At 43.1% G+C, this 20,285-nt stretch overlaps 1 protein-coding gene across 1 annotated transcript in view; it reads left to right on the top strand.

Annotated features, from left to right (window-relative positions):
• Nucleotides 1-725: 725 nt before the first annotated feature.
• Nucleotides 726-20,285, top strand: part of ADAMTS3 (ADAM metallopeptidase with thrombospondin type 1 motif 3) — a 180,970-nt gene continuing 161,410 nt past the window's right edge. Inside the window, 3 exon segments of the mRNA XM_054030728.1 lie at nt 726-1,156; nt 2,647-2,674; nt 12,166-12,572. Of these exon segments, the coding sequence (XP_053886703.1) occupies nt 1,088-1,156; nt 2,647-2,674; nt 12,166-12,572 (504 nt within the window). The 5' untranslated portion in view covers nt 726-1,087.

The following is a 20,285-nucleotide window of genomic DNA, read 5'->3' as shown; positions in this document are numbered from 1 at the left end:
TAAGACTCACAATACAGTAGAATTCCTTTGACTTCAACAAGACTACCTACTGTGCATAAAGTTAAGCAGGGGTGTAGATCTTTGCAGGGTCTGGGCCCTCGCAGGGCAACCAAAAACAAACCAAAAAAGGCAATGAAAGGGCATCAGAGCATGGACGAGGCTGGGGATCTATGATCAACAGGCTGAAAGCTGTTTGCTTTGTAGATTTATCACTTTAAACTAAGTAAGGAAAGGATTTAAGAAGTGACCGAACAATACCAATAAAAATATCCCCCTAGGGATAAAAGTGACAGACCACTTCAATAAAATAACTGTTTACGCAGGTTTAAGGGTCCATGTCATTAAATGCAGAGTAAGGGAGATGCTCTGTTGTTTACCAGTGCATACATTTTACTGGTTGCTTTTCAGAAAAATCTCCCTGTTGAGGACTGGTTTGTGAGTGCTGTAGCCCCCTCGCACGCGAGCAGTGTGTGGCAGTGGTGGGTGCAGACCAGGCCCCGGGGCCTGCCCCCAGGAACAGCTCCGCTCCTCAGGGGGGCCAAGGGGCAGGCGGGAGGATGCCCGGGCTCCTGCCTGCCCCAGGGAATGCCGGAGAACCTGCGGCAGAGCCCGCGCGTGCAGCCCGGGGAGGCGGCCGGCTCGCGCCAGGGGAGCCCCTGACGTCGGTGGCGCGCGCGGCGCGGGGGGAGGAGGAGGAGCCCAGCCGGGGGCTGCTGCTGCCGGCAGCTTTATTAGCCCCGCAAGGCGCGAGGAGCGGGCAGGGCTCGGCGAGCAACAAGCGGCCGCGCGGCGACTCTCCCCCGGCTCCTGTCAGCCCAGCGGCCCCGGCTCTCGCCCGCCCGCCCGCCCGCAGGGAGCCGAGACGGGGAGCGCACCCGCGGGCTGCAGGAGCGCTGGGCTGGCGGTGCGGTCACCTCCCCTCGCCCGGCCCGGGGTGGGAAGGGAGCGGCGCGGGAGACACGCTCCGAGCTCCCGTTCGGGGCAACCCCAGATCCCCAGCCCAGGGACCCTGCGCGCGCCTTTGGCTCCGCTTCGCTTCGCTTCGCGGGATCCTGCAGTGTGTGTTCGGGAGGGATCTGGACTCGGGATGGTTCTCCTGTCACTGCTGTTAGTAGCAGCCTCGCTGGGAGAGGTTCGGACTTCAGCGGATGAACAAGTAAGTGGCTATATTGGCTCCATAGCCTTGTACACCCCTTGCCCCAGACAGTTGATGCAGTTATTTCTCCCTCGGCTTTTATAGCAGGGGGGGGGGAACTTGGTTGGTTGGTTTTTATGCATTTACTTGCACGGACCGACTGTTAAAGTGCTTGATCTTGGAGGGAAGATTGCTGCCACAGAGCTCCCTCCAGTTAAATCGCTGTACAGCGTACTAGCAAAAACTTCATTTATTTGCACCCACACCCGCCACCCCTGGTAACGTTTGGTTGGTTGTATGTAGTTTTTGTTAATGGACTGGCACTGAGTGCACGTGTTACGTTGCTTGATCTCAGCGGAATTATTGCTGCCAAAGCTAGGCGCTTCCCCCATCATTTAAACAGTTATTAGTCTCTCCAGTGAAGTAATATCAGCAGAGAGAGAGAAGAATATTATTACCAACAGCAGCAGAGTTGCTCTGTTGGTTTTAGCATCTGTCACCGTCCCTCTGTCCCGGGCCATGTGGAATCATGAATGAACCTGGAACCTTGTTCTCTCATCTCCCCCCTTTCATTTTGATCCCTTAAGAAATCCATTCAAAGAGGGGTTTTCTTTTCAAGGCGCTTGTAATTGTCTTCTGGTCTCTTTCATGCCAGTGAGGAAACTCGTGGGCTGCGGAGAGAAATAATTCGGCTTTAGGGGAGAGCGATCCATTATGCACGTGTCAGAAGGAAATTGCTTGCACAATCCTTTTGCTGCAAAGTTTGCTTTGACAGATCCGGGGAGGTGGTGGGAGCGTTTCCTGGCTTTTCCCTTTTCCGTTGCTGGGCCTGTCTCTCCTCTGCCCTCCTCCCCCTTCTTTTGGCAGAGTTCAGTATCCTCTCTCCTATCCCCAGCAAAGTAAACCCCAAACTTGAATGAGTCCTTAGTCTGGCAGCAGCTACCTTGAGTCCCATCCTGCAGCCAGCTGGGAGTTTTGTCATTGACTGCCGCAGGCTGCTCTGTCTGAATCCTGTGTATGTAGCGCTCCCATCTCTGCATGAGCTGTTCAGCCTGAACCCTAACTGCCTGTGGGTAGGGAAGGGTAGTTTGCTTTCCTTGGTTTCCCTGGTATCCAAACTGTCAGCATACATGCCCGAGTATTCCTTCACACGCCCACTCTTCAGGAATCATAGCTTTAATTAATTTTAAGGCCTTTCTTTAGCCACTGGAATTATTTTTTGGCACAGTGTCACAAGTTATAGAATGGTTCATTCAGAATTAGGGCTTCTTAGCTGCTCTATTTATGTTAAACTTATTATGGAGTCTATTCGTACATTGGTGGGGACAGCTGGTTATTCAGTTAGGGGAAAAATGCCACCTCAGAAAACCAAAAGCAGAAACCTACCAACAGTGCAATACAAACCAAGTGATTTTCCACTTTCCAGAAACATACATTTTGCAGTAACACATCACATAATAATTAAACTAACAGTTTTGTGTGTATGTGTTTTTTTTCCCTCCCCTCTGCAGGCTGGTAAAGAAGGAACAATCCAAATAGGTAAGCACCATTTTTTTTTTCCTGAAAGGAAAAGTGAAATAAATAAAGAAGTTCAATAAGTCAGTTTATTTAAACTTCTTTTCTTGAAGAAGACACTATTAGTGCATGTGCAGACTAACAACATTTTCACACTTGAGCAATAGATTCTTCCTTCCAGCAGAAATGTGTAGATCTGCAGTAATATAATTTGTCTTTATGCCCTCTCATTATCACCCTCACACTTCAGCAAAATCTACACTTTCCCTTTTAAAAGAACAAAACCAACAAAAGTTAAAAATTGGAGCATGCTCAAACCAGCCGTTCAAATCTCATGGTAAATCAGATATGTGGGATTCTTTTTGTCTGGATACTTTTTGAATAAAGGAAAGAATACCTACTCAGTTTTGGGAAGGGCAAAACACATTTTTGGACAGTCTTGATATTATGTGTAAGTATTTAACATTTTTTTTTAAGCTGGAAATATTTTTTTATGATGACTTTGTGGAATACGGGGTGAATAAGAGACCTGAAGAAAAGGTTTCTCCCTCAGTATCCATTGGTCACTTTAAAACCTTACCATCTCTATTACAAATTTAAATTTTGAACTACTACATTTCTCAAGGGACAGTGGTGAAAAAAAGAGACTGGAAATTCTGGAACAGATACTCTGCTGGTGCAAATGGGAGCAGTTCCATCGATTTCAGTACAGAATTTGGTCCTCTATCTTTATGGAAGGGAATGTTTCTAGCTAGCAGAATATAGGAATAGGTGTCTGGTCTCTTGGAGTCTCTTCTTGGGTTAGTATTTGACCTGGGGAGTGTCATCTTATGCATTTCTCAGTTTACCCATCTGTGAAAAGGGGTTTATAATACTTTCCTGGGATGTTATGAGGCTTACTTAATGTTTGTGTACAGTGCTTTGAAACTTTCAAGTGAAAGGTGCTATATAGGAGGGTTATGCTTCCACCCCAGCAAACTCTCCCAAATTGAAGTATTAACCTTCTAGTGTGTGCCAGGTGTTCTGAAAGCAAGTTCGAGCACTTTCCTGAATTGTGGAGCTCTTTTTCTTAATTTCAATTCTGGCATTGAATTCTAGTGTGTTGAGGTTAATTTCCACTACTACCTATGAGTAATGGGAAGTGAGGCACTTATGTGGGTTTACGTTTAATTGGCAAACCCTTCCCCTCTCCCCCCCCCCCCCCCCGACTATGTGCTGGCCTTGTGATTGTGTTTTTGGTTGTTTACATGCAATTTGGATTGTTTTTGAATTTCAGTAACCATAAGCTATATGGAAATGCTGCTCTTAGAAATTATATCGTACTTCAGAAAAAAAAAATGCTTATCCTGGAAAATAGATCTCTCTCTTTTTTTTTTTTTCGTGGCTCAGTTGCCACAGTTTGGGAATGTTCTTGAGACACCCACAGAGACTAGGGATACGATCTTGGATACATGGGCCAAATCTGTATCCCTATGCATAGCTGGGCATAACTGGGCTGTGTGCTCCATAGGGGATAGGTTAGGATAGAATTCTCCTTTTAATCCGGAGGTTGTAATAGGAGCCTTTGCAGTTGCTGTATTGCTTCCTTAGTAATCTATTACGGATTCACTGGCCCTACTCAGGGCCATCCCTAGGGGCGGGGTGTGGGGCCTGGGGTGGAAGCGATGAATCCGTCACTTATGGGACCGACCCGTCAGTTAGTTCTGGGACTAACCGCTTTGGCCAATAGCACCGGCCTGTGGGGCCCCCCAACCATGGGGCCTGGAGCGGTCGCCTCGATTCGCCATACCCAAGGGACGGCTCTGGGCCTACTCACAGTCTGCTCCTGTACCCAAACCTATTTTCACAGCGGTATGGCTGGAGCTCCTGTTAAGCATAGCAGCATCGTGCTTGACATCTTCTGAGAGCTCACTGCAGCCTACTCTCTCCTGCATAGGAGAACTGCATTGATTTCATTGCCTTCAGGCTCTTCTGTGACTCTTGCTTGGGCTGGTAGATTTGGACAATAAGCTTCTTCAATCTTCTGCTTTTGAGGAGGCTTACCAAAAAAGATTGTAAGTGACTCGCTTTACCTACTGCATTTTCCTGAATAGATAGTGTCTTGGTGGGGAAACTTTTTTGCATTTAAAACATATCTAATAGCTTTTAAAGTACTGGTTTTTGCCCTAATTTGTACTGAAAGGGCATTTTTAAACCATTATTTTTAAAATGTCTTTGGTACTGTGAAATCTGATTGTTTCTGCTGTTAAATACATACAGTGAAACCTGTCTTAGAACGCTCTCCAAATAGGTAACCACTTTCAAGTATCATCTTGCAGCTTCCTATACATTTTTAATCTTTAGTCTATGGCTGCCTCTATTAAGCAGCTGATCTTTGCTTGTACCCTGTGTTTAATTGTATAGATGTTTTTTTAAATACATCCACACAATGTATAAACATAGTGAGCTGCACTAAATTAATGTATTACATTACTGCATAACTTAATTGGATGAGCAGGTGCACAGTAATTGTCAAGCAGAAATCTTATTGTGAATGATAAGACTATTTCAGATATTGGAATTAGAAAAGCATTCTCGTGAGATGGTTTTGAAACTCGATTTGGTGCAACATCTCCATTCTGTGGGCTCCAGAATTCCACAATGTGTACGTGCTGAGAATTGACTGTGCTGTTAATGCTACCACTTGAAGGATGCTTTGGTTTCCAACTCTGAAATGACATTGGCAGGCTGCCTTTGGAGAGATTGAACAACTTGTCTTCTTATCTGGATAAAACAGTTTCACTGGAGGGATGCAAAGGATCTGTCGTGCTACAGGAACTGTGAAAATACCAGAAAGAATCCTGTATGGACACTCAGGAAAGGAATACTTGAGTTGCCAATAGCACCGTGTCAAGTTCACAGTACAGGAAATGGGGGCATTGAGGGCAATAATTCACTAGCCACTAAACTTGAGAGCCTCAGTTTTTGTTTACCCAGCTTGAGAAACCTTGAATGTGATTTTTAGAAGTGCTGAACAACCACAGCTCCAATTGATGCCTGACCCATTTGGGACTCCTGAGAGTATCTTTCTTATTCCATCTTCTGCTTTCACTCACTCAGTCCTTGCTTCTGGCCAAAAAGTGCCAGATACAGCTCCCTCTGAAGCCTGTGTGTGATGGTTCTGACTTGGCTGAACTGGTCAGAAGAGGGCAACCAAAACTGCTTCCTAACTTCTTAGGGCTCTCAACACTTAACACAGGCAAGGGGGAGTAAGATTGAGTCCCTAGTTCGCATCGTATCATTACCCTTCTCAGTGTTGAGAAATACTTTGCTAAACTACTGGAGCAGCCCTCTTTGCCTCTGCCCTTTATAAGGCTTATCACAGTCTCTGTTCTACCGTGATAAAGTGACAGCTGTATTAGGGGTTAACCATTTATTTCTTCTGAAAGCGTAAGACTTCTTAAGACTCATTCCCAGTGTTTCACTTAAAAAATTGGCTCTGGATGCTCCCACCCTAGATATAGTACAGTATGCAAAATGGCCTGCCCCTTTGTGCCCAACAAGCAGATAATGTGCTGCGCTGGTGCTTTTAGCTTGGAGGGTACTTCCTGTACACAAATCCAAGTTTTGTTACAACTATCCTTCTCCTATGATGTGGGTATAGTGTGTTTACTGATAAAATGACCAAATAACTACCTTCTCCAGTATTGGATACTGTCAACTTAGGTAGTATGAAACATACAGTAGTTACGGTGGAAGCAAAGGAGCCACATCTTTGTGGTAAAAGTAACGCTGACAGACATCATGTCACATCCCTGCAGGTTTCCAAGCTGCTACTTCTGCCTTTGAATATTACATGGTAGCTACTGTATTTCATCCTGCAGAGAAGCTATAACTGTCGTGTTATGATAAATTCATCACTTTGAGCTAGATTCTGCCACCCTGACTGGCACGAGATACTGCTCAAAGTAATCAGTGAAGGGACTCAAGTAGTCCGATACTACTCAAGTGGAAGAACGTGCCCTACAACCTCAGTGCAGATTCAAGTTGGAGGATAGAAGCCCTTGTTTAAACACTTATTTATTGGTAATAATTAGCAAATAGAAACATCCGAAATATTAAACCAAGAACTTTAAAAACTGACTACCTTTAATTAGACATCTAAATAACTTGTCCCGATTTCCAGAGGTGCTAAATACTCATTGCCTTTGGAATTTTTAGGCATTCAGCATTTCAGAAAATAGACACCTAAATAAGTGGACTTATCTGTGTATTTGGAGCTTTACTTTCCCCAGGTTCCAAAATTTGGCCAATACATTCTATTAAAAGAAAAAATCTCCCATAATGATACAATCCCTCTTTCAGATGCAGTTGTACAAAGAAAGTGTAGGACATTATAATCTTAATTATGGTTCGTTCTAGTAAGGTAAATAATATCAATTTGTGTCGGTCAGCCGTGCTAAAGCTTTAATATTGTTTAGATTTAAAAAAAATATTATGGATATCTTTTTCTTACAGATGCATCCTTTACCTGATTGTGTTTTGGAACACTTAATAAAAGAATGTGATATTTTTATAAATGTACTTTTGTAAACAATGTACAATTGTAGCAAAAATTTTGAGGTCAGTTGAAAAATGAGAATTTTTTTAACTTAAATTTCACCTCTTTCTCCTCATGCTTTTCACTGATTATTAGTAAAACTTGGAATTAGCAAAACAGTGCAGCTTTGAAAATAGAGAATTGGGAAAAAAGGACACCTACAGATGGAATAGCATTTCCATAAACTGCAGTCTACAAAAAAGGATGGCTGAAGTCAGCAGAGGAGTTTGGATCTCTTCAGTATTTAAGCTTGTCACATTTAATTTTAATTGCCTTTGAACAAAGGAGACTTCCTTTTCCAGTTCAACATTTACAGACCTTGGAAAGTCCTTTGCTGATGGCAAAAACGTTAATATGTCTCTTCCCACCCTTCATTCCCACCTCTTTGTGGTCAGCTGGCTGTTCTCATTATTAATGACTGCAACTTGCTTGCCCCCACAAACTGAAATCTGGGAACATTACCATTAAAAAGTACAAAGTAACTTCTCAGATGTGCTGCAAATTCAGGCTTTGATTGTCAGGCTGAAATTTGTACATTTTGGATATCTGCTTGTGTGAAAAATACACAAATTCTGTTGGGGGTAAAAGTAAGAAATCACCTGTGTTTTATTGATCTGTAAGTGAATTTTAGATAGAAATGATCCTAAGATGTGAAATTTGGACCTGGATTTTTAGCCCGACTGAGATTTGGGGGATATTAGGATCCAGAGTTTTGATTGGGCCCAGTGACAAAACTTGGAAGTGTTCAGATTTCAACTTCTTTGCTTCCCATTCCCTACCTACTCCAAAAAACAAACAAATACTCTCAGGGAAAAGTGGAATCTGGGGTTTTGATTTGGTTCCATCTCTAACTCTCAGGATTCAAATTTTTGATCCTTACACAAAATTCCCAGTGATTTTTAAATGGGAGTTTTCGTAAGTAAGGATTACAGGATCAGGCCCTAAAATTGTACGCATAATGGTTAAAAGCATTTTTAATGCTGATGTGACTGTATTGATTATGGGTGAGAGTGAATGCCTCCTTCAGGAAAGATCGCACTGTGAGTTGGTAATTTTAATTGTGGTATGCATAGTAGTTTTCAGCACAATGAGTGGTATGAATGACTAGGCTGTTTTCACTAACCTTGACTGCAATATCTCCATAACAGGCTTGAAGAATTTCCATTTCCAAACACCAGCTATTAATATTGTACATTATTTTTCCTGACTGCCTCTACTGTTAGTAATATCAGTTAGAAATTGAAGATGTTAATGCAGAATCAACTCGGCTGCAAAACTAGGTTGAATGTAGCAATTGAGAATTTTCCAATTACATTATCTGTACTGGGTAGTCTGTTTGCATAAATAAGTTCTGGATTATTCATTGGATTGATATTGGATACAAGAGCCTTTTTACCTCTGTTATTCATTCAAATCTGTTTTAGGTTGAGAATGGATAAGTTTTAATGCATTTAATTAAGTATGTTTATTTAGAGGCATGTCTGTGGCACACATCACCATCTGAGCCACTCAATAGATATATCAAACGCTACCAAGAAGGTAGCGCTGCCCTCTACCTCCTCCGCCACCCACTTTATAGGAATTGGGACTGGTTAATTCTTTTTGCATTGGCTGTCTTTATTGTGTGATCATTTGAGGAAATTCTGCCTTGAACCAGGTGTGCCTCACAGCATGGTGGTGAGGTTTATGCTCAGACTCATGTCCTGCAGCAGTTTGGTCCAGAATCATTGCCCTTGCACAGAGAATGCCCTTCCTTCTACCATCACAGGAGGAGACCTGGACATCTAATAGCCTGATTCTCCTCTCAGTGATGCTCAATGCAAATTGAGATTTAACGCCACTGACTTACCTGGTGTTACACTAGTGTAAAATCAGTACGAAGTGGAGAAATAGCAGGCCCCAGTATGTCCTGTTTGAGGAAATATGGTGGGAAGTAAAGAAATGGAGACCTTCCCTTGGGTAACTTAGCCATAGTCCACTTGAGGTTTAAGTTCAGGCTGGTTGGCCATTAGGTGGTTTATTTGAAATAAGTCATAGCTGTCATTTAACTTCCTACCAGACAGATATCCAAATACCACTAAAAAGCAAGTTTGTTGCCAGTCTCATAGGAGACAAAGGACTGAATGGGAATAGAGGGGAAAAAGTTACCCTCTCCCAACTAAGTAGCTCTTCCAGGAGACTGGTGAGGAACTATGGGGTAGCATGCACTGCCACTGCTTGTCTTGTACCTGTTACACAGCAAACACAGGACTTGCATTTCATGGACTGTCATCCTAGCACCCTTTGAGCATTATATTTTACTCCTGCAAATATGTGCATCTAGAAACCAGTTTAAAGCCTACAGATCAGGTACTTTTGCTGCTTATCAGGTAGGAATTGTGGCTCAAATCCTCTGTTTTGACCAGTGGGGGCAGGTAGGCAAAAGTGGCTTTAACCCACCTTTCCTCTCCCTTCAATCTGGGCATGTTTACCTGGTGGATGCCTGGGCTAAGTTAGATCTGCCCCAGGACTACTCTGACTTACACAGCTTCAACAGCTAGGCAGCTGGGGTTTTCAGCAATGTATAGCGGCATCCTAATCATGCCTCCTTTCTGCCCTGTGCCTAGGGCAGGGAGCAGTGATGACCTAGAGCCACCAAAGCAGATCCCCCCCCCCCGCCATGGAGGTAGAATTCACAGGGTGTTGGATGTGCTGGCTTTATAGTTGTTCTATCACTGGAGCAGGGTCAAGGATCTTGCCTAGCATCTCTCAAAGTAGGTTTTAAGTCACCTTCTCCATTCTCCTGTATCTTTGATCATATTCTACTTCAGGTTTCAGGAGGAGGAAGGGAGAGAGTAGGTCAGTGGGTGAAAAAGGCATTAATTGGAGAGCCACAGAGGGAAAAGTCAGAGCCCATAGGATTCCCATCTACTCGGCTGTGTTAATACATTGACATGATGAATCATTGCAGTGGCATCTGCTGGGATGACTCTAGCTAAGAATCCCTCAGGTTTTATTTTTACACTGTAAATCAGTTTTCTGAGATTGCCAATTACAATACAAAACGTGACACTTTCTTTGGAAAGCTGCAGTGCAAGGAAACAAACTACTTTTGTTTAATGCACATGTAGAACAAACAGGTGGTCGTTTATTTTGGAACTTAAACATAAAGAGCATGGAATCTCCTGAGTACTTTGAAATGGAAAAAATTCAGGCCTTTGGTTGCTACTCTGTATGAAGTCTAAATTTTATGGGGGCCATATGCAATTGGGAACATACATTTGCACATCCCCAATTTAAACCCTAGAGCCTTACAGTCAAGATGCCTATCCGAGCATATCTTCATATGTTCACCCAACTTTGAACAATGGGCCCATGTTCAATTTTGTTTGTTTTGTTTTAGTTTAAACATCATTGCTACCACATGAAGGTACTAAACATTTGTGGCTTTTTATACAGATCATTGTAATAATATCTCTGTGCTTAGAATTGAAGTGATGTAATAGGAGGAGTAAATATGATGCATTTAAAGGGCCAACTTCTGGTTGTATTGAAGTCATTGGAAATCTTGCAACTGATGACATCTGTAAGACTGGGCTTTGGCTGAAATTGTTTTCTAAATACATAACATGATGGGCAGTGTTCCATCGAATACATTTTCTCTTTCTGTTTGGATCGCTTCATGTTTATGTACGGGGGGGAGAAATAATTCTGTGGTTAAAATTGCTGTGTTAGAATAACAGTAAAGACCTGACTGTGGCACAAAAGGAAGGAAATTGACTTTGAGGTCAGAGTAAATTAGATTCCCTTAGACTAACTTTGCCTGCTTACACCCATTCTATCTCTATAAAAGGGAAACTAGGTTGGCATAACTCAAGTTCTGTAAGCAGTTGGTCATTGGGTTCTCTGCTCACCACTGGGTGGCACCTTCTGTTGCAGTATGGCTGCTTCGTGGCTCAGCCCTCTGTCCAGGTCACTCTATGATTTCCCCTTCTGGGGAAGTCTTTCAGAGTCCTCATGCCCGCTCCCCTGGCTGTGTCATTCCCCAGTGACTCGGGCAGTCTTCCCATTCACTGTACCTACCAATACCACTCTGCAGTGGATGGGAGAGAACCCAGGCCACCCACTACTCTGGGTTCTAGTCCAGGGCCCTACAGTGAGCAGTTAAGGTCTGGGACTTCACCAAACCTACTGCTCTATTTCTTGGACTACTTCCTACTGTGCTGCTTTAAGCTTCTCCATGAGCTTTCCTAGTCAGCACAGTTTTTCCGGGGGCTACTAGGTAAACTCTTCCACATGGGTTCCTATCCCACTTCCTTCTCCCTTTCCTCAAGAAGAGAGAGAGTGTAGGCTTCTTCCCTGCTGCCTCGCAGTGTTGCCAGCCTCCTGGCTTTATAGAAGCCCTGCCTGTTCCCTCACAGGTGAGCTTCCCTCTAATGAAGTGCTTTCCACATAGCCTAAATCTCCTTCTCTTTGCAGCTCAATTGGCTGATTGGGCCCAGCTGGCCACACTCTCTGGGCCGGTGTGGGGAGCACAACCCATTTTATAGACGTAAATTAAAATACCCCCAACCATACTTTAATTTATATCTTCTGGCTCCTCTGATAGACTCCTTTATACATCAGAGGAGTGAATGTAAGTAGTACTAAGGGATCCTATGTCAGTGTGTAAGGTTCAAACTTGCATCACCTCTGAATTTAGGCCTCAAGTGCATTATTCACCTTATTTCTCCTTGGTTTTCTGGTGTCTACTGCATACTACTAATCATGGAAGAATCTACAATACTTAAATACAGTGGATGAGTCCATGACACAGCTGTAAGTGAATTTCTTTGCTCATCATTATTTTGGTGGCTTCCTGTTCTGTAGCTATGTAACTATTCTCCATTTTCCAAACTTGTTCTTACACTTTCGTTCTAATTTAGGTTTTTTTGTGTGTGTTTGTTTTTTTGGACAGATTTACCAAAAATCAGACCGAGGCTGTATGGGCTAGTGACTCCGATCAGCACCAATGCGGATGGAAGCTTCATCTCCAATATTCTCTCTGCAAATCACCAAAGAAGATTAACAAGGGATGTATCCCAAAGCCCCAAACAACTGTATTTTAACATCACAGCTTTTGGAAGGGAATTCCATCTCAGGCTGAGGCCTAACACCCATCTGGTGGCTCCAGAGGCTGTAGTGGAATGGTATGAAGACTCTGTGGAAACTGGAAATGGAACTGAGGCTGGTAACGAAAGTCAGACTAGAAGCGCAACAGAGCGGATATGGAAAAAAGAGACTCTATGGACCAATTGTGCATATGTTGGAGACATCACTGATATTCCGGGAGCATCTGTTGCTATTAGCAACTGCGATGGTCTGGTAAGATTTATTCCATGGCATATATGTTTGGATCTTTATCCCTTTTCCACAAAGCTTTAGTTACTGTTAAGTATCCAACACTTATGATATAATTTGGTTAATTTCATTTTCCAAAATCCATTAGAAATTGCAAACTTGTTTTATGTGGAATCATTGGGCCTCAAGGCGGAATACCTCCATTGCTGGACTTATCCCTTATTGACATCACCGTAGGAGAGAGACAAATCAAACCCGCTAGTGTTGTATTTTGGTTTTTGTGATATGTTAAGTTATCATTAGCAGTTTTAAAGTCAGTGAGCTTACAAAAATATAAATAAATAGATATCCAAGTCCAATATTATTGTGCATATTTTTGAGATGCAGCAAATTCACACACTGAACCCCCAAAATAACAATGTCAGTTTAAAAATAGTCAGGCATGTTTCTTTAGGAAAAAAAAATAGACCCCTGTTTTTCTGTACTATTCTAACTCTTTAAAAGCATCAGCTGGATCACAATACTTATAGGTGATGTGTCCTGAAGGTACTTTGGCCTGGTTATTATGTCAGACTGAAGTATGTCAGCGTAGATTGAGCAGCGCTGTCTGTAAAGATTGGACATGTAGTCACTGCATATGCAGTTCATTAACTCAGTTCATGTGGCAAAGAAAGCTAATAATACTTAACGAGTACAACGAAACATAAACATAATTGCAACTTCCTGGAAGATTAATATAGCGCTTTTATATACTGTTCTTCAAGAGAGAAATGGTATGAGCAGGCCTGCAACACCAGATGTCCCTTCTTTGAAAGAGCTTCCCATCTTGGTTGCCAGACACGTAAATGATTTGATCCCATTCTGCCTTAGGTACTAGCCAGCTATGCTCCTCTGTTTCTGGAATGCAAGGTGAAGTTGTGCATAGTTTATTTCATGGAAACCACTCCCTGGGTTAATGAACTTTTGTTAATTTAAAGAAAGGAAATGTTCATAATTGACATTTGTTTATAGCTGATATGATCAATTGCTGGTGTGTGTGTTTTTTTTGTTTGTTTTTTGTTTGTTTGTTTTGTGTTATTTTTAATCCAGTTTGGTAATAGTATGCATAATTTACAAAGATACATGCAGACTTTCGAGCCAAGTGTGTGTTTCCATATAAGCATTGGCTATAGTGCTCTCATTATAAATGAGCCACTGAGGCTGGGAGCTATGTGTTATCAGTAATGCTTCAAGACAATAAATTGGATTAGACAGAGTTAGATTTAGGTGTGTGGCCACACAGGCAAAGAAAGTAGGGTGACCAGATGTCCCGATTTTATAGGGACAGTCCCGATATTTGGGGCTTTTTCTTATATAGGCGCCAATTACCCCCCACCGTCTGTCCCGATTTTTTTTTCACACTTGCTGTCTGGTCACCCTAAAAGAGAGACGTGTTGCTGAAAAGATGCCCTTGTTGAGTTAATTGGAATGGAGTAGTTGCTGTCTTTGCTAACCTCCACTTGCATAAGCAGAGGAAGGTAGGTAACGTGGGGTCCTAAATGAAAAATTAGGAGGCTAATGGTTTTGTGGCATGATCTCGCCCTTTCCCACAGACTCCAGGAAAGCTCCTCCTAAAGTGTTTGTTTTTTGTGGTTTTGGGGGGATGGGCCAAGAAGAAATGCTCTGAATGGTATTTAGCCTTCTAGGTAACCTAGGAAGGGGAGTGGATAACTGCACCTAAAGTGCCACCGCTTGGAGCAGTGCTAACTCAGGCCACATGCCTGCATCTCTCTCTCTCCCTGGGATCCTGTAGAGGGGTGAGTGGCCTGCCAAGGTGGGGCTGGTCAGAGATTCCCACTGAGCAAACACCTTCAGTATCTACCTTTGGGATCCTGGAAAGCTATGTAGTAGGGAATCCATATGTTCTGATGCTTCTGTAGTCCTCCTTCCTAAACTCATTCCTCGGGAGTGGGGAAAGTCAAGTGAACTCTGCAAAATTTCTTTTCTGGGCTCGCTCAGAAACCCTTCCCACGTATGTCTATGTGGGATGGCACAGTTTGGTCCATGTTGTGAATATAGGGCCAAATCCTTTTTCCATTGGGGTCAATGGAATTTTGCTGTAGAGTTTAATGGGATTAAAATTAAGCCCTACAAGCTATAGTATTCAATCCATGTTTGAAATCTGACTGAGAAAGTAGTTTTTAGCTTTCAAATACAGAACTGAAATATGAAGCCCTGAAAGCCTACATTGAGACATTCCAGTAAAGCAGGCGGTGAAGTGTGGATTAATTCATTACATAAATCTGTGTGTGTTCGGACTTTTTTATTACCAGTAAGTAATAAAAAAAAAAAAAATCTAATGATAGTATAAAAAATGGAGGGCAATGCTAATTCAGTATAGAACAGGGGAATTGTATCCCTGATGTGAGGTACATGCTTCACAGAGCATGTGAAAGTAACTCTTTCTACTCTGCTTCCTTGTTGTTATCCCTTTTTTGACACTCACCCCATTTTGATAATTTATTGTTAGTACTGGCTCATGTTCCCCTCGGCTTGCCTCATTTGCTTGTGCTGTCTATTAAAACCCTCAGGGACCAGATCCTGACCTCCCCACCAGCTGTTTTGCTCTACTCTACAAAGCAGGATTCACCAGCTACCTAGGGACTCCCTCTGCGTAATGGGAATCTCTGGGTATCTTAGGGTCAGTATTGTTGCTTTGCCACTCCCAGTCCCTGGCCTCCAGAAAGGAGTTATCACTTACGGCAGCGGTGGGCAAACTTTTTGGCCTGAGGGCCGCATCGGTTTGGTGGAGGCTGTGCCTGGCTCCTGCCCCCTATCTGACCCCTCCCCCCGGAACCCCTGCCCCATCTACCCCCCCCTCCCGTTCCCTGTCCCCTGACCACCCCCAGAACCTCCATCCCAACTGCCCCCCCCATCCAACCCCCCCTTCTCCCTGACCGCTCCCAGAACCCCTGCCCCCATTCAACCCCCTCGTTCCCTGCCCTCTGACTGCCCCATCCCCTATCCACACCCCTGACCATCACCCCGAACTCCCCTGCCCTTGATCCAACCCCACCTGCCCCCTTACTGCGCTGCCTGGAGCACCGGTGGCTGGTGGTGCTACAGCTGTGCCGCCCAGAGCACCAGGACAGGCAGCGGCGCTGCCTGGCTGGAGCCAGCCACGCAGCACAGAGCACCAGGTCAGGCCAGGCTCTGCAGCTGCGTTGCCCTGCCGCCCAGAGCATTGCACAGAGCGCTGAGGCTGCAGGTGAGGGGAACAGTGGGGAAGGGGCCGGGGATAGCCTCCCAGGGCAGGAGGACGGGGGCCGGGCAGGAGGGTTTTGCGGGCCGGATGTGGCCTGTGGGCTGTAGTTTGCCCACCTCTGGCTTAGGGCGAAAAAAATGAATCACTGTGGTAACAATTCACTGACTGTGTAGCTTATAAGGTAAGTTTGATATCATGAGTAACTAGAATGGAATACGTGGCTTGCTACCAGTCAATGAACGTCCTGGCAAATGTTTGTTTTGTGAGTAAGTAATCTGAAATAAGGAGGTTTTTAATAAAAACTTCAATATAAATTGTAAGATACCTGCTGGTAGTTGGGCACGTTCTGTATTTCATTAAATTGTACTTGTATATACATTACTAGAATTTATATTGGCTTATTACCAGGTTTCAGAGTTGGCAGTAAGGTTGTATTGCTGTCGAGAAAATAATGTGGCCAAATTGTGCTCTGTTACATTGACATCAATGTATAGAGAACTCTGGGTTTAAACTGGGGAACTGAAAGCAGAACTTTGCCTCTGGACTCCTCCTGCATCTGAATTTGCATTTTAAAAAAACTGACAAATTATCAGAGTTATTTCTGTACAAAATTGTTTATTTAGCTATCATTGCATAAAAGTTAAGATATTAACAGCTTGTTTTAACATTGCAAGGAAAAGTCTTATGTACAAATCTATGTAATGTCTCTGAAAGGTAATCCTTTTTTTTTTTTTTTGGTTCCCAAAAATACATGTATAACCAGTAATTTTAGGGAAAAAAGCACCTGAGTAATAGTAGAAGCTGTCACATTTTTTCTAGGACCATATTTGAAAGTTATATTTTATAATTCTAGGTTTGTGAATGGCTGGCTAGTACTATGAAACATGAGCATTTAATGGGGAATCTGTAACTTGTAAAGCCTGTTGACATGAAAATGGAATTTCTGAGTGATTTTAAAGGAAATGAGATGTGTTTAGAAGGGAAAATGGATCCACAATACTGCCTAACGCTAGTTTTGCTACACAATGCAGGGTTGAGGCCTTGTTTTTGGAAACAGTTTCCTTAAGTTTTGAGGGTATATTCCCTATGTTGCTTCAATCACTGTGGCAAACTGCACTATTAATAGTTTGTCAAATACTGTTGTCAGAGTTACAACAAAGCTTATAACTGTGTTTTACTTACCAAGGGATTTCACAGTGCAAAGTAAATTTTTTCAGATTTTGCATAGTAGCCTGGAGCCCCATTTTGCCTTGATCTATACCTCATGCAAACCTATTGAATTTAGTGGGGTTGTCTGGGGATACAAGTCCAGGCAGAATTTGGCCTGCAGATCCTCATGTATAGCTAACACTGTCTGCCTTTGCAGGGACAAGCTTTAATGGAAAATATGTGGAAAGGCGGTGTCTTAAACTTAAAATTAGGTTGCCTTAAAGCAGAAATGTTAAAGGATCAGTGGGAAGAAGGGATAAACTGGGAAGACTATTAGGGGAAAACTTGATATCCTTTCTAGAGATTTATCCTTGTGCCAGGCTGACATTAATAAGCTGACTATAACAACATCCCTCAGCTGTGTGGGTTTGAGAAATGAAAAGCCTGTGATCTCTGTCATCGGAGAAGGACAAAGCAGAAAAGCCCGAACTACCTTTGATCAATAGATAAGTTACAGTTGCGCTGACTGCAGTCTAGGTTAACTCCGTTTGTAGAAGAAATGATGCCTCACTTTTTCTTTCAGTTGACTTGCTTTACTAAAGATTTAAAGATAGAACTAATTTAAATGATTTAAATGGGGTTAAAACAAAGATGCACTATTGCAGGGGTCGGCAACGTTCAGCACGCGGCTCGCCAGGGTGAGCACCCTAGCAGGCCGGGCCAGTTTATTTACCTGCTGACGCGGCAGGTTCGGCCGATCACGGCCCCCACTCGCCGCGATTCGCCGTCCCGGGCCAATGGGGGCGGCAGGAAGCGGCGCGGGCTGAGGGATATGCCGCGTCAGCAGGTAAATAAACTGGCCCGGCCCGCTAGGGTGCTTACCCTGGCGAGCCGCGTGCCAAACGTTGCCGACCCCTGCAGTATTGCATAGGTTTGATAATTCCAGAAATGTTTCCGAGAACTACATTTAGTAGGACAAGTACACATAATTTCCCATCACACATTCATACTCCCTTATTCTTGTTGTGTTCCCTTTTCTCTATTCTCTCTGCAGGTCAGCACTGACACCACAATTCCTATCCCCCTCTTTCTGTTTATCCTGTCTTTTCTGGTCTGTGAAGAGAGAGAACAGGTCCTATGAGTGTTCAGAAAATGCTTAATTTAGACATACCCGATTTGATCTGTCAAACTGTGTTAACTGTACCTTCACCTCTGGGCTAAATGAAGTGTTGACTGTAACATATGTTAGTAAGTATGATAGTTACAACTTCACTTCCTTTAAAACAAGAGGAATATGCCCCTGAGGTTGTACTGGTCATTTTATACATTTGACAGGTCTGACTCTAAGAAATTGGGCACTTACAGTAGACTTAGTGGTCCAACCATCCAAAAATGATGTAACCTTACCTGGTCATATAAGATCTTTTGCTAAGAGAGTATCATTCTCTGGAGAAATGTGGTGCAACAGAGTTGGAACATAATTGCAAGACTCTCAAAGAGGTACAATTTAATCAGTTCAAAGCAGATTTGCAGGAGACAGGTTTCTCGTATTTACTTGTGCCTGATGTAATAAGTGTTTTACCCTGCATGGTGGAAAAATTATAGCTAAATAACTCCAGTGCTTTTTAAATACAGCTTTCTAAGAGTTTAAGTTTCTAAGTAATGGAATTCACTAGACTTTAAGTGTAGAAATATCAAGGTAGATTGATTTAAATAATTTGTTTTAATCATGACTTAAATCAGTTGTTAAAAATGGATTTTCAATTGTCGTTTTTTAATTATTTGTTTTGTAATAAGCTTTGACTAAGCAAATACCTAGAGTCACCATCATCCTGGCTTGTTTGGAGCTCTTTACTCTCGCCCCTATAGTCTCCCCAGCATGTGACATACGCTCTACAGATCCACGCAGGCTTCTTTAGTATTTTAACATCTGGCACAAAAGAGCCTTCTAAATATTTAGCAGCTTCCATCCAGATTTATGCAAACCATTATACTTGAAGAAATCCATTGTCCTTCTGATGGATAACTTCAAGTTTTTACCCTAAATATGCTTTTGAGGTAGTGTGTGTGGTGACAGGTGCTGGTGATGGGGGAGGGAGAATGGACATTTGTTTTGGATTCTTCCTTTTGTCATTCAGAGCCAATTGCAACCTGTGGATAGAGTAATTCTAGATGTGTTTTCTCCAGCTTCCCTCTTCTTGAGATTTTGTATTTGCTGCTTCCTTATTATTCTCTTTGGGCCAGATCCTGATCTCATTGAAACCAGTGGGAGATTTGCCATTGACTTTAATGGGACCCGGATTATTGGCTTTTGGTGTCCTCCTCTCACTTCGTGTTTTGGGCCTGCTGCCTCCTACACTTGTGTGCCAAGTGATGTTATAGTGGATGATGAACTAAATATGAGTCAACAATGTAATACTGTTGCAAAAAAAGCAAACCTCATTCTGGGATGTATTAGCAGGAGTGTTGAAAGCAAGACACAAGAAGTAATTCTTCTGCTCTACTCAGCACTGATAAGGCCTCGACTGGAATATTATGTCTGGTTCTGGGCACTGCTCTGTTTGAGAACAATGTGGGCAAACTGGAGAAAGTCCAGAGGAAAGCAACAAAAATGATTAAAGGTCTAGAAAACATGATCTCTGAGGGAAGATTTGGGGGGGAAAAAAGGATTTGTTTAGCCTGGAGAAGAGAAGACCGAGGGGGGTGGGGTGTGTTTGTGTGATATGACACAGCCTTCAGATAGGCAAAAGGTTGTTATAAAGAGGAGGGTGATAAGTTCTCCTTAACCACTGAGGACATGACAAGAAGCAATGGGGTTAAATTGCAGCAAGGAAGAGTTCAGTCAGACATTAGGAAAAACTTCCTACCTGTCAGGGTAGTTAAGCACTGGAACAAGTTCCCTATGGATGCTGTGGAATTGCATTGAAGGTTTTTAAGAACAGGTTAGACAAACACCTGTCAGTATCTAGATAATGCTTCGTTCTTCCTCGATGGAGTGGGCTGGACTAGATCACTTATCAAGGTCTTTGCTAGTCCTAGGGTTCTATGGGTCTCTCTTCCAAAGCACTCTTTGTATTTTTGTGAAGCCATCCAACATCGACATCCTCATCAGTCACATCGATATGTGTGTTGATAACCTACACGTGGATAGCTCCTTTCAGAGGAAGATGTCCAAGCACTTTGCAAACTGTGCACCTGCTATACCCCAGTGAGGTAGGTACCATAGGGAGTAAGAATACACCTTTTGGAGAGAACTTGCACAAGGTTAAGTTAAAGAGTTGAGAGAAGAACCCAGGTCTGCTATCGTCTAGTCCTGTTCTTAGCCCTCTCTGCCAACTGCCAGT

The sequence above is a fragment of the Malaclemys terrapin genome, chromosome 5, assembly GCF_027887155.1.
Source record: "Malaclemys terrapin pileata isolate rMalTer1 chromosome 5, rMalTer1.hap1, whole genome shotgun sequence".
In the NCBI taxonomy this organism is placed as follows: domain Eukaryota; kingdom Metazoa; phylum Chordata; order Testudines; family Emydidae; genus Malaclemys; species Malaclemys terrapin.
The sequence above is the reverse complement of the archived record's forward strand: the minus strand, read 5'-3'. Positions and strand labels throughout refer to the sequence as shown.